This window comes from Rousettus aegyptiacus, unplaced genomic scaffold, assembly GCF_014176215.1.
Source record: "Rousettus aegyptiacus isolate mRouAeg1 unplaced genomic scaffold, mRouAeg1.p scaffold_m13_p_11, whole genome shotgun sequence".
In the NCBI taxonomy this organism is placed as follows: Eukaryota; Metazoa; Chordata; class Mammalia; order Chiroptera; family Pteropodidae; genus Rousettus; species Rousettus aegyptiacus.
In genome coordinates, this window is record NW_023416286.1 from 95,638,912 (window position 1) to 95,654,800 (window position 15,889).

The window sequence follows — 15,889 nt, forward strand, 5'->3', positions numbered from 1 at the left end:
CGGGGCAGGCGCGTGGCCGGCCAGGACTCTCCAGCGCCCACGTCCCCTGACGGGGAGGGGCCCGCGCCTTCCGGGAGCTTTGGGGTGGCCGGGCCCTGGTGTAACCATTGGACTCAGACAGAACAGCATTGCATTTTAGGGCAGAAGAGACGTGCATCGTCTAGTCTTTGTCGAGCCCCTTTGTCCCCTTTGTTTTGTGATGATGAACTGAAGCCCCCTGCTGCTTTCCCGGTCTGTCGTCAGCCCACCTCTCCCTGGGGGTCCCCGCGCCGAGGCACGCGGCCCGCTGTGAGGGGAGAAGGTCTGTAAGTGCCGAGATGCGGGGCAGTGACAACCGGGCGTCGGGCTGTACCTCCCCAGACCTTTTATGTCGGAATAAAAGTCTTCTCCTCGACGTCTGTTTCCAGCCGCTTTTCCGCGTTGCCGGTCGGTGTGTGGGACAGTGAGGTGCAGGAAGCCCGCGCGAACAGGGCGCAGCGAGGCCCAGTGGCAGGCGCCAGCAGGGCAGGCGCACGGGGGCTGCGCCGTTAGAGTGATTTCGAGATCACAGTGACCGGTAATGCTTTCTCGTTAAACTTTTATTCTCTGTGAAGAATACGCAAACACGTGTTTATGTAACGAGAACTGCTAGAAAGCAAAACTTTACCGTCCCGCTCTGCTCACTTACCTCCTTCCCCTATCTTGTTAGTTCATTCACAAGCACCTGTAGTGCCCGGGCGCTCTGCTGGTTTCCAGGGAGAGGGCAGAGGGGGCAGCGTGCCCCCGCCCCAGCCTGCCGCCGAGTGTGTCCGAGCGGGGAAGACAGTGGAGGACCGTCAGCGCGACGGCAGGCGGGGAGCAGCGTGCGCGCCAGAGCCACAGAGACGCAGCGGGGAAGGCGGCGCCAGCCCGGCCGGGTGCGGCAGAGGCAGGCGGCAGCCCGGAGCCCGCCGGAGTCGCGGCTCAGCCCGCGGGCACAGCAAGTGCAAGTGTCCTGAGGTCGAGGTGCCGCAGGAATGACAGAGGCCAGCGCAGCACCGACTCACGGGCCTGAAGGGCACTTGGCAGGAAACCGCTCGGAGCAGCCAGGAGCCGGACCCTCACGGCCCCCAGTCCTGATGAGACTCAGGAGCAGCCAGGAGCCAGACCCTCACGGCCCCCGGTCCTGACGAGACTCAGGAGCAGCCAGGAGCCGGACCCTCACGGCCCCCAGTCCTGATGAGACTCAGGCGGTTTCGCTTCGTTTTTAAGTGATGAGAAGCCGTCGGGGATTTTGAACGGGAGAACCTCGGTCTGATTTATACCTTGAGTGTAAACCTGGTTGCTTTAAGGAGAACATACTGGTTAGAGTGTCCCCAGAAAGTCGCTGTAGCAGTTCAGTGTGTGTCCTCCCAGACGTGTGTGTGTGTGTGTACAAAGTGCAAGTAGACACTTAAGGGGGTGTTGTTGCATACACAGGATGATATCCTGTTTTAAAATTTGCTTTTAAAAAATATGTTGGATTTCCATATTTTCATATCAACAGAGCATTAGAATACTTCATGTTTTAATAGTCTATTTCAGGGGTCTGTGAAATTTTCTATAGTGAATCAGTAAATATTTTAGGCTTTGTGGGCCAGGAGGCAAAATCAAGATAATATAAGTACTTAATGAGGAAAAAAAGACATTTTCACAAAAATTTTATTGGCAAAACTCAAAATTGAGTATACCTTTTTGTAATATAAGTCTAAGAAGAATTCTGTTTTGGGGGCGTCATAACGTCGCTAAATCAGGGTTCAGAGGGAAGGCGCTTTTTATCAGAATCGATGGCGAGTGTGTGCGAGGCTGGCACTCGCAGGTTTCGCGTGTTTCACCCGCACATGGCTCTCCTCGCAGGTAGGTGCCGGCCAGTGCGAACGCCCCCCGCCCGCAGACGGTCTGCGTCGCCGCATCCCGGGCGTGGACGGCGTCCGAGGAGGCCCAGTGGATCCTGCTCTGACACGTGTCCCTACAGGCCCCTGCCCTGCAGACCGAGAGCCCGGTGAGGGTGGCGTGGAAGCTCCTTGCTCGTGCAGTCACACTGAGGTCTGGGAAGTGTCGCTGGAACCGCAGCTCGAGCCCAGGAAATACGTCCCCATCAGCGTTGCCTGGGGTCTCACGTGTGACTGTCGACACCTCCGGACAGGACGAGTGGAGAGCTGCTCGCCGCGACCTGTTCGTCGCCATGGCTGACCTCCCCTGCAGTCGGCCTCAGTGGCCCAGTGGAGGAAGCCAGCGCGTCACCCTGAGTTAGCTTGGCCCCCACTTGTCTCCCAGGAGCACAGGGGTTAAAGCGGCAGTACTGGGGCCGTGTGGCCGCGAGCCAAAGCAGGGGGGGAGCCGTCCCGCCCCACACCCTCACGCGTGGCCACGTTCTTCGCCGTGGACAATGGAATCTTACATGTCTGCAGACCCGTGCTCTGTCTAAACGATTTGGCCGTATCCAGCTGTCAGGGTCTTTCGTAGGTGATAGTCACCAGTCATTAGAGGCCGTGGAGGCTGGGCAGGCTCCTGCAAGCTCCGCCCACCAGGTGCTGGGGTAGCAAGGCTCAGACACGCAGATGGAGAGCCGTCCGCAAAGCCAGGACGTTACGTTTGCCTGTGCCGAGTTCCAGTTCTGCCCCCTGGGCGGGCTGTGCCTCATCTGGAAGGTTCTCGGGCGCAGTGCTGTAGCTCAGCATCAGGCCACCAGATACCTCTGACCTGCCATTTCTCACAGGGCCGTGTAGGGACCAAGTCTTAGGTGTCGCCCGCAGGATACCAGCTGTGGCTCGTGCTAGACGATTATGGCCTTATTCCTGTCTGGTTGAGGCGGGGGTCGCCCCTGTGATACTGTAGCCAACCCAGCTTTTTGAATCCGTGAATTTAAGGGAAAAACATGCATTTTGCTGATTACCAAGCCGATGGTGCCGCCAGTTGCGACGGTTCCTCCCTTTCACCCATTTTGCCGGCTGGCAAAGCTTCTAACACTGGGCCGGAGTTTTTATAGGCGCTGTCTCTGGACTCTGGGGGTTCGGCTGGCCCGTTAGCCGACCACTCCTGGAGTGGCCGTTTCTGATGCAGGCGAGCTAGCAGGAGCACTTCGTGTCTTACGCCTGTGCCGAACTGCGTGACAGCCTTTGACGCGTCTCTGTCATTCTGTGAAAGTGAGAAAACGTTATTAGCTATTTCAGTCTTTCCTAGTTTTACAGCGTTATGAATCTTCTGGATCGTTACGTTTGCCAAATGCTTTACGAGCTATTCCGTTTGTTCTCAGCTGGAACAGAGGCAGGTGGCTGTGACAGAACCTTTTGTGACGTTGATCCAAATCATGTTTTCAGTCTGTTTTTCTTATGCACTCTCACTTTAAATATTTATGTTTAAAAAGATAACGAATGAACAGTGAGTGTAATTGAAATTCTAATATTCTAAATACTGTTAATCTTAGATCTTAAAGATGAAGAACAGGTCGCGGCCATAGCCTGCCCTGAGAGTTAGGCGTTCTCAGCATCTTCAAAAAGTGATTGTTGAATGTAATGGAAGGTAATGTATGGATGAATGGCGGATAGATAGATGGGCGGGCGGATGAATGGATGGGAGGGTGGATAGATAATCTTACCTTCAAAATGAGTAAAAGTGAGGAATTTAGCGTAGCTAGACCTTAGAACAAACTATCAACTGCAGAATGCCTTTCTTCATGGCCTGACCCATCTGCTGCAAGGAATTCCTTATTTGGCGAGCGGAGGCATCCCTGGGGCTGGGCATCGTCTGCGCCCGAAGTAGGCCCGGGAGAGAAGCGACAAGGAAGTCAGGGGTAAAAGCTTGCCAAGGAGATAGCGGGTTCAGCAGTTGGTGGGTTCGAGTCTCCAGAGGTATCAAGTGTCAGGGTTTATGGCGTTTCAGGACCTGACATTTCTAGGGCCCAAGTTGCAAATTACAACAACTGATTTGACTTTAAGAAAATATTTAACCATCGCTCTGCAGTTTGTTTTCACTTTGCCGGAACCCTATTTTTTGAATAAAGAGTTTTAATCTTTCAAGTCAGACCTTCCAAACTTAATTATATCTTTTTAGAGCTTCCCATTTTATTTGACATGTCTGCAAAGCAGGCATTCTCGTATCGTGCGATTTTTCACGTCTGGTGGGACTTGTTTTTCCTTGCATTCATAGGTCGACGTCTGCATTGTCTACTGGGTCGTAAGGTCCCTGAGGTGGGGACAGTACTGGACTCTCTGCGTCTCTGGCGGGCAGCCCCCGATCGTTAGGCATTGTCGATAAGTGCGCCAGGGACGGAGTGGGCTGACGGTGAAGGTCACGGCCATCACTGGCTGTGGCCGGGACGTACGTGTCCTCTGGGCTTCTCTGTGCGGTACCCCATTGAGACCACGCAGGTGGGGGCTGGTTTTCTTAGTCCTCCTTCAGAGTAATTCATGTAGTGGGCGGCCTGGGGAGGGAATAGTGGAAGTAAAGGGCCAGTAGGTGAGTCCACGAAAACAAAGATTTCCCACGCCACTGGGTCCCTTAGGTTCCCGCACTGCTCGGCATCTGGTGAAACCGTGTTCCCCTTGAGCGTCTTCCGTCTGGTTTGTGTGTCTTCAGGGCAGAACGTCGGCATAAGGTAGAAATTTGTAGGGGGTAGATTCGTCGTCTGTCATTTGTACATTGACACCTGAAGCTTTGTGCAGAGGACTTTTCTAGAATAACTCAGGCTTACCCCGAAGCTCAGATTAATCATTCCCTCTCGTGTAGAACTGCTTTCTCCGCAGAGCTGGTGTTTGCGCGTGTAAAATTCTGAGAATTGGAGTTTGAGTGGTCCATGGGATGCAGGCGTCCGTTTGCGTTATCAGGTGGGCAAGTGGGATACTGTGGAGCCAGTCCACTGTCTCCCGGCAGGCACGGCTGTTTCTAACCCTCGAGTGACGGGAATCGCTTGGAACATCGGCGCGGAGGAAACCAAAAGTTCTAACTAGAGCTCAGCAGGAAGAATGCCTTGTTTATTTACAAGGACTGTACTTCGTGTTACCAGTTATGCATAATTTCTGAACTTTTAGTTTGCTGAAGTTACGTTAGTATTCCATCCAGGCAAAGTTCTAACTAATCGTCAGTGCACTTGGTTTTCAGGTGTTAAAAATGGACCGACAAGCTGTGATGTTTTAGAAGGCTCGTGGGAAGGCTGTAAGCACCTCGTCAGACCTCGTGAGGAATCCGAAAAGAGAAGGAAAGGCCATAAGGTTGGTGTGTGAAAATATTATTTTAAACTCTCCAGTACAGCTACCTCATGATGTCCCACCCTGGGTTAGCGAGACAGAAACCAGTCCGTCCGACTTGAGTTTTATTTTTTAAAACGATCAATTACGGGTCGATGTCGGAGACTCTGACGTTCAAACCGAGAGCCGGTGGGTTACCGTGGACGGAGCAACTCCCCCGCAGCTTGGCCCGCGCGCTTCCTGCTGGCAACAAAGCCGCGAGGGGGCACTTGCGGGGCAGGCGGTGCGGCGCGGGCGTCGTGCACCCGCGAGCCAGGCCTGAGCGCAGGCCTCGGGGCGAGGCTTCCCACGCCGCCCGGTGCCCGGCCCCGTCCCGGCCGACGTGCTCCCAGTCCGTTTCCGACTCTCATTACTCACGTTGGAGGTCGCCGCTCGCTGTCCTGCGCCTCGTTTGTATGGGGCAGGAAAGGACGAGGTGACACCTGAATCCGGACAACAGGAAGGCGTGCCGGTGGACAGGTGACGCGGGACAGGGCCGCGGGTGGCGTCTGCACTGGCGGCCCGCTCCCGCTGGGCAGGCCCGACGGGCGCGCGCTGATTGTACCTGGGAGGAGGGACGCGCACCTTCCTTCTGTGACGGTGGTTAAGAAGCCGAAGGTGACACAGATTTCACGAGAGTCAGTTGTCAGTGGTGGAAACGTGGGTCCCGCCACACGGCACCGTCCTGGCCCATGCCTTGTCCCCATTCACCACACAGCCTTTCCCCGAATGGATCGAGAACCTGTCATGCGTCGGGCAGCGTTTCCCAGCTCCGTCGCTGTCACCTGCGTGTGGCAAGGATGCTTGGCTCGTGCCCGCAGACCACACGATGCTGTTTCGTAAGTGCTGGGCACCAGGGTTTGTAGAAACCCCCTGCGGTGACTACGGTGAGGCCGTTTTGTGCCTTAGGGACTTTGTTTCGCTTAAGCAAATAATTTATCCTGGAAGAAGACTTGTTTCTAAAGGCTTCTCATGTAAACCAATTTCATTGTTTAGACTCCTGAAGGCAAAAGCCTGAAATCCTGATTGGTTTGCGTAGGGCGAAGTGCTCTGGCTGGAAGTGCACGTTTGGGTAGCGGCGTGGAGCGGCGCTGAGTGGTCGTGGCCTGAGTACAGACTGAGGGGCAGCGGGATAGACGTTTCTTCAAACGCAGCATGACATCTTACAGATGACGGCTCGCAGTGCGCGGGCGCGGGGGAAGCAGCTCGTGAGTCAGGGCCACTGCCAATCAGTCGCCTGGTGTCACCCGTGCGCCGTGGAGTCGCAGGGTCCTCTGGGAGTCAGATGCGAGTTTCCGATCTGTAACCCACAGGTACAATGTCAGTCTTGAGGGTTACGAGGGCACCTCAGCCGTTGTCTTTTTTCCCCCGCTGAAACCGCGTTCTCAGCTGCTTGTTTCTTCCTTGTTAGAGTTTAAGGCCACCTGTGTCAAAGTGAAATTTAGAACTTCTTAACATAGTCATGTTTTTACGTAAAAGCATGTGTAAGGGGATGCTCAAAACTGGTTGCCGTTGTCCAAAAAATAGCTTGTAATTGAAGTTAAATGCTGGGGAGAGCAGGTCAGGTGTACGGGACGTCCCTTCCATGAGCTAAGTTTTAAAGCACGAAGTCCGCGAACACCGCCCTCTGGCGCGGGCCTGCGTGGCTGCGTGTTCGCGTGGGGGCCGCGTCCAGGGGCCCGATCGGCTTCACGCAGCTGCGAGCTCTGTGCCCTCCATGTTAACCGCGAAGGGCACGCACCGTAGCGTCCCGTCTGGGAAGCCCCGCCGAGCCGGCCCGCTGACGGCTGTCGGTCCTGCTCTGGGCGACACGCGGGCCTCCGGGTGGCGGCCACAGCCTCGGCAGGGCCTGGGAGCCGACGCCGGCGCGTCCGGAAGGGTGCTCGAGCCGGCGGCCGGCTCTTGGGAGAGTCTCGTCGTGTCTGGTCCCCGCAGTTCTGCGATCGTCGCGCTCTGTTGCTTTAGTCGCTGGCTCGTCGCAGACTTCGGCCTGCCATCTGCGTGGAGACCTCCCTCGCAGGCCCCCACTTCCGCGAAGTCAGTCGCGCGTGGCCTTCGCCCCTGACCTTGTCCGTCCTTCATAGCTCCTTTTCCCATTCTGGAAAACTTCTCCTGAGTCTGCCTTCGTCTCACCCCTCCCCCTTCTCGTGTCTTTGCAATGAGGGCAAACTTATATGCCGAGTGTTGGAATTCCACTTGCTGTGTTTTCCAGTTCTCGTAATTCTGTTTGCATTTCTCTTTCCGTCAGTCCCAGGGCTTTGCCAAAGTCCTCAGTCTTGTCCTTATTCCCCTGAGCACAGTCCGCGTGCTCGCCGTGAAGCCTGTGCCTGCCGCCCGCATCGGCCCCTCGGCTTGTCTGCCTGGCCGTCGTTTCCGTGGTCTTCGTCTTCCGCACACGCTCCTCTGGCGCGCCCGGCTGTTTCTGAGGCATCTCCCTCCGGGGGCTGATGTGACTGGAAGCTGGGCCTCTACCTCTGGGAGGCCCGCTGTGCCCAGGGGACACCGGGCCCCCGGCGCTGGCGCACCTCTGACAGGGTGCCCTCCCGGCACAGCCCACCGCCGGGGCTCGGCCGCGTCTTCACGTCGCTGCCATCGCCTGTTTCTCTGCTGCCTGCCCAGCTCTCCCGACGGCTCCCAGTGCGCCGGGTGGCCAGGGCGACTCAGCCTGCCGCCCTGGAGATGGCGGCACGTTTCTACTGCCGTTTAAAAGGAGAGAGTCCTCCCGAGAGGGAAGAGCAGCGACACACCTGGGCAGCAGACAGGCTTCGGTCAGTGAGCGTTCCAGTCGTTGGCTGCAGAGGACACGGTCAGGTGTAGCGCAGGGTCTCTGCCTCTCAGCCGCAACTGCCAGGGCAGGCTTTTTGGGGCAGCGCCCACTTTTAGTGGGAAAAGTCACTTTGTAAATCAGTGGAACACTATCTTTTTTAAACCTGTTACTTTAAATATATGTTTATATGTTTGTTAAACCTCTCTTATCTTGAGAGTCCAGTTAAGCAATTTCATTATATCCATGATCTTAGCTTATAATGCATACGTAGGTCACTGACAAAGATATTTCTGTCATCTTTTCAGGGGAAGAAATATAAAATGTTATGACAAATCTTAACCTATTTGTTGCTGGTTTAATATTGTCAGACATAGAGCCAGAAGGAGCTAACTATAAAATTAATGCTGATACTATGGTAAACACGTGAAATTTTTTCTCCAGAGTTTTTTGTTTATTGTACTGCTGTTATTTGTTCAAAACAGTATTATCCTCAGGAAAAATTTTTTTAAGGTAAGTCATCAACTGGACAGTTTTTCCTAAGTGACTGTTTTTAAATCCCATTTCGAAGCCATCGCTGCCAAGCAAGACTGTCCCATGAGAGGGCACGCTGTGGGTCAAAGCACAGAAATGCTTACAGCTGGCTTTCATGAGCTCGGAGGCTGAGAGAGAAACGGAGGACCAAATAAGTCCTCCTCGTTGTACAAGTGTGCTTATTTTGACAGTGGTTTAAAAAAGAAAAGACACTACGCACCAGATCAAATACTTAAATTTCTACACTTTTTTAGTTTTACTTATTTCTGTATTTTACTTACAGTCGGCGCTCAGTATTCTGCTAGTTTCAGGCGTACGGCATGGCGGTTGGGCGTTTCTGAGACTCCCCGAGCGGGCCCCCCGCTAAGTCTGGTCCCGCCCGGCACCGTGCCCGGCACCGCACGTGGGTGGTCCCATGCCAGGGACTGCGGTCCCGGTGCTGTGCTCTTCACCCCGTGGCTCTTCTGTGACTGCGATACGCACTTCTTGGCCCCTCCACCTTTCTTCCCCAGCCGCCCGGCACCCCTCCCGTCTGGCAGCCGTCAGTTCTCTGTTTCCGGCAATCTGTTTCTGGTTTTGTTTGTTCATTTGCTTTGCTTTTTAGATTCTACATATAAGTGAAATCAGATCGTATTGGTCTTTCTCTGCCTGACTTATTTAACTTAGCATGATACCCTCCAGGTTCATCCATGGTTGTCACAAATGGTGAGATTTCGTTCATTTTTTTGATGAGTAATATTGTTGTATACATTCACCACGTCATCATGGATTAACTGATCACTCAGGTGAGGGTGTGTTTCTGGGCTCTCTCTTCTGTCTCATTGATGCACACACCTGTTGTTATGCCGGTACCATGCTGTTTTGGTTATTATAACCTTGTAGTATAGTTTGATGTCAGGTAGGGTGGTGCCTCTAAGCTATTTGAGGTCTTTTGTGGTTCCATATAAATTTTAGGATTATTTGTTCGAGTTCTGTGCAAAATGCCATTGGTGTTTTGATAGGGATTGTGTTGGATCTGTAGATTGCTTTGGGTAGTATGGACATTTTAATAATGTTAATTCTTCCTATCCACATGCATGGTATATGCATCTTCTTCAATTGCTTTCTCCAATGTCTTCTAATTTTACAAACATAGGTTTTTTACCTCCTTGGCTAAATTTATTTCTAGGTTTTTTTTTTTGATGCAGGTATAAATGGGATTGTTTACTTAATATCTCTTTCTGATAGTTGTTGGTATGTAAAAATGCAACTAATTTCTGAATAGTAACTTTACATCCTTCTACTTTACTGAATTCATTTATTAGTTCTAATATTTTTTTGGTTGGAATCTTTAGGGTTCTCTTTATATAGTATTATGTCATATGCAAATCATAGTTTTCTCCCTTTCCCACCGGATGCTTTTTATTTCTCTTTCTTGCCTGATTGCCATGGCTGGGACTTCCAATAATATGCTGAATAACCGTGGAGAAAGTGGACATTGTCACATTGCTGGTCCTAAGGAAAACACTTAGCTTTTCACCGTCTAGTATGTTAGCTGTGGGTTTGTCACATGTGGCATTAATTATGTAGAGGTGTGTTCCCCCTCGTCCCACTTTGCCAGGAATTTTTACTGTAAATGAATGTTGGATTTTGTCAAATACACTTTTGCATCTTTTAATGTAATTATATGACTTTTATCCTTATTTGATATGATATATCATGCTAATTGACTCGCAGATATTAAACCAACCTTGCATCCCGAGGATAGATCACACATTTACAAGCTTCTAAATAGTGTAGAAAACAAAGGATGAATAACAGCCTGCTCACGTTCCAGTAGCTGCTTGTTCTCACATCATTACTGAGATACGAGACCTTCAAGACACCGACTGTGTCCTGTCCACCTTTTAGTACTCAGCACAGTGCAGCGCCACGCACATAGGAGGTGGCTGGTGAGCATTCGCTATGCAAACAAGTGACGCACTAATTTCCCTTCTGATTTTTAAGTGAACGTGTTATGCCATTTCTGGTGCTTTTAACCATCACACAATAGTGTCGTAATCATCTTCATATTGCCTCACTTCTTTTTTTAATATTTTCCCTAAACTTTTGAAGTGATTTCGTGTCAGTGAAAAAAGAAAGGTTTTGTTTGCGTCACAGAGCATTCTTGAAAGCGTAGCCCCCGAGCCAGGCTGCCTGGGTTCAGACCCCAGAGGGCTGGACGCGCATTCTGTATGTCGAACAAGGTCCTTAGTACTGCTGTCCTCTGCTTCCTCGTTTATAAAACAGGCGTGATAGTTGTGCCGAGCTCAAAGGGTTTATACTAACTGAGTGGAGGCACACGTGGGGTTGAGGATAACATCTGGAGGCAGTCGATAATGTTAGCTCTTTTTCCAACACAAATGGGGCTGAAAATTATGTCCAAATAGCGACGTCCTTTGTTTCACAGCTGTGACTCTGAGTAGCCTGGGTCCATGTTACTCCGACGGCCCTCTTCCTGCCCCGCACAGACTTCCGTGTGTCTTTCGTGAAAGTGGCCTTCAGAGCTCCAGGCCAGGATGATCTGAATGCCGTCTCTTACTGGAGTTACCGACCAGTTACGTTTGGGCCAAAACAGGACCTCGGGGCGTAGTGGCAGGGAGAGCGGGGCGTATTTGAAATGCAGCCCCTACCCCCCGTGGTTCCGAAGTGATGGCCACCTTCCCTGGTGAGAACTCTTACAGGGTCAGATGGAGCCTCCTTATGCCATTGCAGGAAGTAATCCCGTGACCTACCCCGGAGGCAGGGTGTGCGGGTTTGTAGTCGGTGATCCCTGCCTCGGTGATCTTCATGCTTCCTGATGGATGCTCTCCTGTGCTCATGTCATTGGAGCCACCTGAAAATAACCGCGACCTGTCAACAGCCCTGTGCACGCTGTCCATCATATCCCGATTGCCACTGCTAATCACTGTCCTGCCCCGAGCACCCCGACCTCCCCGACCTCTTTGTAGATAGAGTGTTCTATTCCGCTGTCACACAGAGTGCCGGAGAGCAGGTTTATGTCAGAGACCGCTGGCCGTGCCTTCACCGTGGAGGCAGCTCGTGTGGGCCTGGCTTCTCCGGAGAAGGACCGTTGCAGGGGAGAGAAGATAGAAGGGATCCAGCGGTGGGAAGGAAGGAAATGCCGGAGGCAAGAGAGGACTCAGGAGGTCTCGTACGGGGACAGCTTGTGCAGGCTGTCACGGGCACGGAAGAAGAGGGCCGGAGGGAGGTGGAAGTCTTCTTGAATGAAGAAAGTAGGGCGTTCGAGCCACTTTCCATTTGATACGGAGGGTTGACGCTCCCTCCTGCCCTCCTCTGGAAGCCCCGCGTGCGCGCACCCCGTCTGCCGGGGACGCTGACACTCGTGGATGCGCCTTTGCCGTTCGCAGTCATTCCAGGCCCTTGGCTGTTTGCCATCAGATCGCAGACTTGGCTGGAAGCATCGAACCCTGTGGGTCATTTGTTTTTAAGTTTAACTTTCAAGTTGACATAGCAGTGACTCATCCAAATGACAGGTGATATTTATTTTGTTTCTTGACAATTCCGGGCGAATCTGTTGTTATGACTTGCTTACGGGAATTGCCACACTTCCTGGAGGAAGACACCCTGTGTAAGCATCCACATAGGTAATTTCCCATTGTCAGGCCGGCTGTGCAGTCGGAGCCAGCCTGTCCCCTGAGCAGGGGCCCTGGGGGCATCACTGGCCCACGAGCCCAGGGAGGTAGAAGGCGCCCTCGACTTCTGGCACAGGTGTCCAAATGGCCTGTAATCGCTTTGATAAGCACCCCTGGCACCGTGCCCCCGAGGCTGGCCGTAGCGGGGGTCTGCGCTCGTTATGACAGGTGTCACGGCCTCCAGCAGATGTCCCCTCGTGAAGCCGTCTGAGAGCCTGCTGCTCCCAAAGGCGTGACAATTGCTTTTGGCTCCGTTATTAGTCTGTTGTTTTTCTCCTGTTATGGGTGAGAAAAAATATTTATATAAAAAACACGAAAACAATCTTCAAAGAGGGTCTGCGCTGAGCGCAGAGTGACCGATGTCGGCTGTGCTGACGGGTGACTCAGGGATCGCAGCTGTGTTTGGACCGGGCCGGGGGTGGTGGCCGGGGTCCAGTCAGGACCCTGCACCCCAGTCTTGGGTCCCGGCCGCGAGACGCAGAGCAGAAGCCTGCACGAATCCGCAGCAGCTCTGCGGGGACCTGGGAGGCGCTAGGCAGAGCGGGGTGGTGCCCGAGGAGGGTGGGCACAGCTGCCAGCCCCGAAGGTCCAGCCTGCTCACTGGACCGTCTGGGGAATGCTGGCCTCATGATTGGAAACCGTGGTAACTTGCTTTAGAAATATCAAATCCATCAGTTGCAGACACTCAAACAAAATAACGTGCTGAAGTGGCCAATCTGAATCCTTATGTTAAAAAAACCCAAACGACCGCACGGCTTCTAGGGGAGTAAGCGTGCTGTGCACCCGTGCAGGCACCGGCCCAGGCCTGGCTGACACACGCTGGGCGCAGGGCACTGTGCCGGGCCGTCCGTGCGCGTCAGCCCCCTGCCCCCGCCCCCGCCCCTCGCCCCGCCTCCATCTGTTCTCAGGTCGGTGGGCCAAGCCCGTCTCTGCCCCGGGATCTGTGGCACTGGCTCACTGCAGCTCGGGGCGGCGTGCAGGGGCCTTGTCTGGGAGCTTCTGAGTGTCCTTTCACACGGACAGCCCTGGGAGCGTGCCCGTCTGCCCCTCGGGGCTGTTAAGGGCAAACGTGTCCCCCCGGAACCCCCGGCCGAGGTGGAGGCCAGAAGACCCACGGGGGGCGGGGCTCACTTCCCCTGACCTCAGAGGTTGGGACCGCGTCCCCGGGACGGGGCGGAGTGTGCAGCCGCTCTGCTGTCCATGGGCGGGCGGGCGGGCGGGCTCCACGTTGGCCTGGGCGGCCCTGCCAGGCTGGGCGCGCCGCGTCTCCTCCGCTCTGGCGAGGACCTGTCCAGACATCGCCTGTCATCAGTCTGTGCAGCGCTCTCGCCTAGTTTTTAAAGTCCTTGCTTTCCAAATAATACTTCGCAATGTAAATGACGGGCTCTTAAATCAGGATGCTTTAGTAGCTTAAAAAAAACAAAACAGCATACTCGGAAGGAGAGGGGTTAAATAGCAGAGTGACAGATAAAACCGCAACTCAGAATCAATGAGGCGTTGTTCTAGGCTTCTTTCAAAAAATAAAATACGAGGCGTTGCAGACAGATTTTGGCGCGTACGCATGTGGCTTTGGATGTGTTAGGATCTCGCTCATACATCAGCGGCGAGGCCGTGTAAGCGGACCTGCGACCTACGGCGGCCGTCACAGCAGAGCGGCCTGGTCTGCAGCCATCTTCTCACGCGGGTCCCTGCGATCCGTGAATTTCAAGCTTGCAAACCTTTTTTTTTGAAGTTATGATGTTTTATTTTTCTACAGAAATGTCTTTATTTTTAAATAAAGGCACTAGTTGTAATCTAATTCTGTGCACTTGAAAGGACTCTAAACTATTTTTGAGCATTGATCAGGTTGCGGTTTCTTTTTTGTTTTTTTGTTTTTTTTGGTGTTTTTCACATGTCCGTCCTGTTCCTCATGGGAAGTTTTAACAAAAGGAGGGAGAACGGGTAGGCAAGCATGCGTGAGAAGCCACTGAGGAGGGCTGCGGCCCGTGACGTCACCCTGGGGGGATCTGTTTCCCAAATAATAGCGCTAGCTTGGAAATCTTGTGAGTTTGCACATTTTCCCCAAATTCAGCCCATTTGTTTCCTGAGGGCCACCCCGTGTGAGGCCGTCAGCCACCTGCAGCGCGTTTCTTCGAGGGGCCCAGCGTCCCAGCCCGAAGCCAGCGTCTGCCCCGTGACACCTGCGTCCTCGGGTGGCGGAAGTGGGGGCTCGGGCGCCCTCCCCTCCCCGCACTCTGCGCGCACTCCTGGTCGGTGCTGCCCAGCGGGGTATGATTCGTCCCCGTCGTCTGTGTGGGGAGGAAGATGCTCCCAGCTCCTGGGGCCGGCCAGGGCGCTCCTCCAGGGCGCGGAGCCGTTCCGGGCCCCCGTCGGCTCTCCTTGCCCCGGTCCCGTCCTCTGCGTGGAGAACGGGTGGTGGTGTCCACAAAGTCCGGCACCCAGTGTCAGCCTTCGTCCATTCAGGCTGCTGTCAGAATGACAGACTCGGTGGCTTTCCCTCTCACGGTTCTGGAGGCCGGACGTCCAAGGTCAGGGCACCCGCAGACGCGGCGTCTGGAGAGGACGCCGTCCTGGTTCACAGACGGTGTCTTTCCCCTGTGTCCGCACGCGGAAGGGGAGGGGGCACCAATCCACTTGTGGGGGCTCCGTCCTCGTGACCCGATCGCCTCCCGGAGACCCCGTCCCCTCAGTGTGTGACACTGGGGGTCAGGGCGCAGCATTCGGGGCCGGGGGACACGGGCTCGCAGCCCGCGGCGCTGTCCTTGCTGCTGGCACGGCCTCATCGGCCCTGGCGCTCCACGCCCAGAGCCAGGGGGTGGGTGACGTGCGGGTCCCGTGGGAGTCGTCGTTACAGATGTTAAGTTTGCTAGATAAAATGTCTTCAGCGGTGAGGTGACCTATGTGTATTTCTTAAAAACAATCCGGACGTTAATGACTGAATTGCACATAAGGAAAAAGATACAAGAAAGGACAAGTTACACCGCAACTAGTGTAAGAAACTTAAAGATTTTATCCGTTTTCTGTAGTAAACCCGGCTTTAGAGCACAGAATGTATCAGCAGCCTGTGGGGTGCGTGTGGTGAGCGGGCTTCTGGCTGGCACAGACCAGCGTCTCTTTAAGTGGCGTAGCTGCGGGGCATCGGGAGAGGAGAAGCCCCTCGGGGAGTGACTCGCAGGCCCCGTCTCGTCGCGCTCGGTCTGGCCCTCTGTCCTCCGGGGTCGGACGGGCTTCACGCGTCCCCCAGCCACGCCACGCGGGCCTGTGGCAGCAGCGGAGTCACCAGTCTAGGCCGTTGTGTGGCCGTCTCCTTATTTCAGTCTCTTTTACAGAAAAGTCGTTTCACTGTGTATCTGTGAAATGGTCCCTAAACCCAGAACATTCCAAAGAATGCTTTATTTTTAAAATGTTTCTCTTTTATCACTGATAAAACAAGTGCATTGGTTTAAGCTGACCTACCTTTGATCTTGCTGCAACAATATCGACGAGACCGTTTCCCAGATGTTCACATTCTCTCTCCTCCCCTTTCCTCTGACTACAGTAGAGCTTCCAGAAAGTGCTTTTGCTGAAAGGAAAAGCAGCGTTTCACGTGTGCGAGCTGTTTTCCGCCGGGTGGTGGACGGTTCCGCACGAGCCCCGTTCGCTGTCGGCTCTGCCTGCCCCTCGGTGCTTTTGGCTGCGTCTGGACAGCGCTTTTC

General features: G+C 53.9%; 1 protein-coding gene across 13 annotated transcripts in view; it reads left to right on the forward strand.

The window, feature by feature from the left end:
• The window catches only part of MCPH1 (microcephalin 1), a 156,862-nt gene that overhangs the window by 27,081 nt on the left and 113,892 nt on the right, over positions 1 to 15,889 (forward strand). For all 13 annotated transcript variants that reach the window (XM_036228987.1, XM_036228996.1, XM_036228985.1 and 10 more), the window contains one exon: positions 5,098 to 5,207. In XM_036228987.1, coding sequence (XP_036084880.1) covers positions 5,098 to 5,207 — 110 coding nt within the window. The remainder of the gene's footprint in view (positions 1 to 5,097; positions 5,208 to 15,889) is intronic.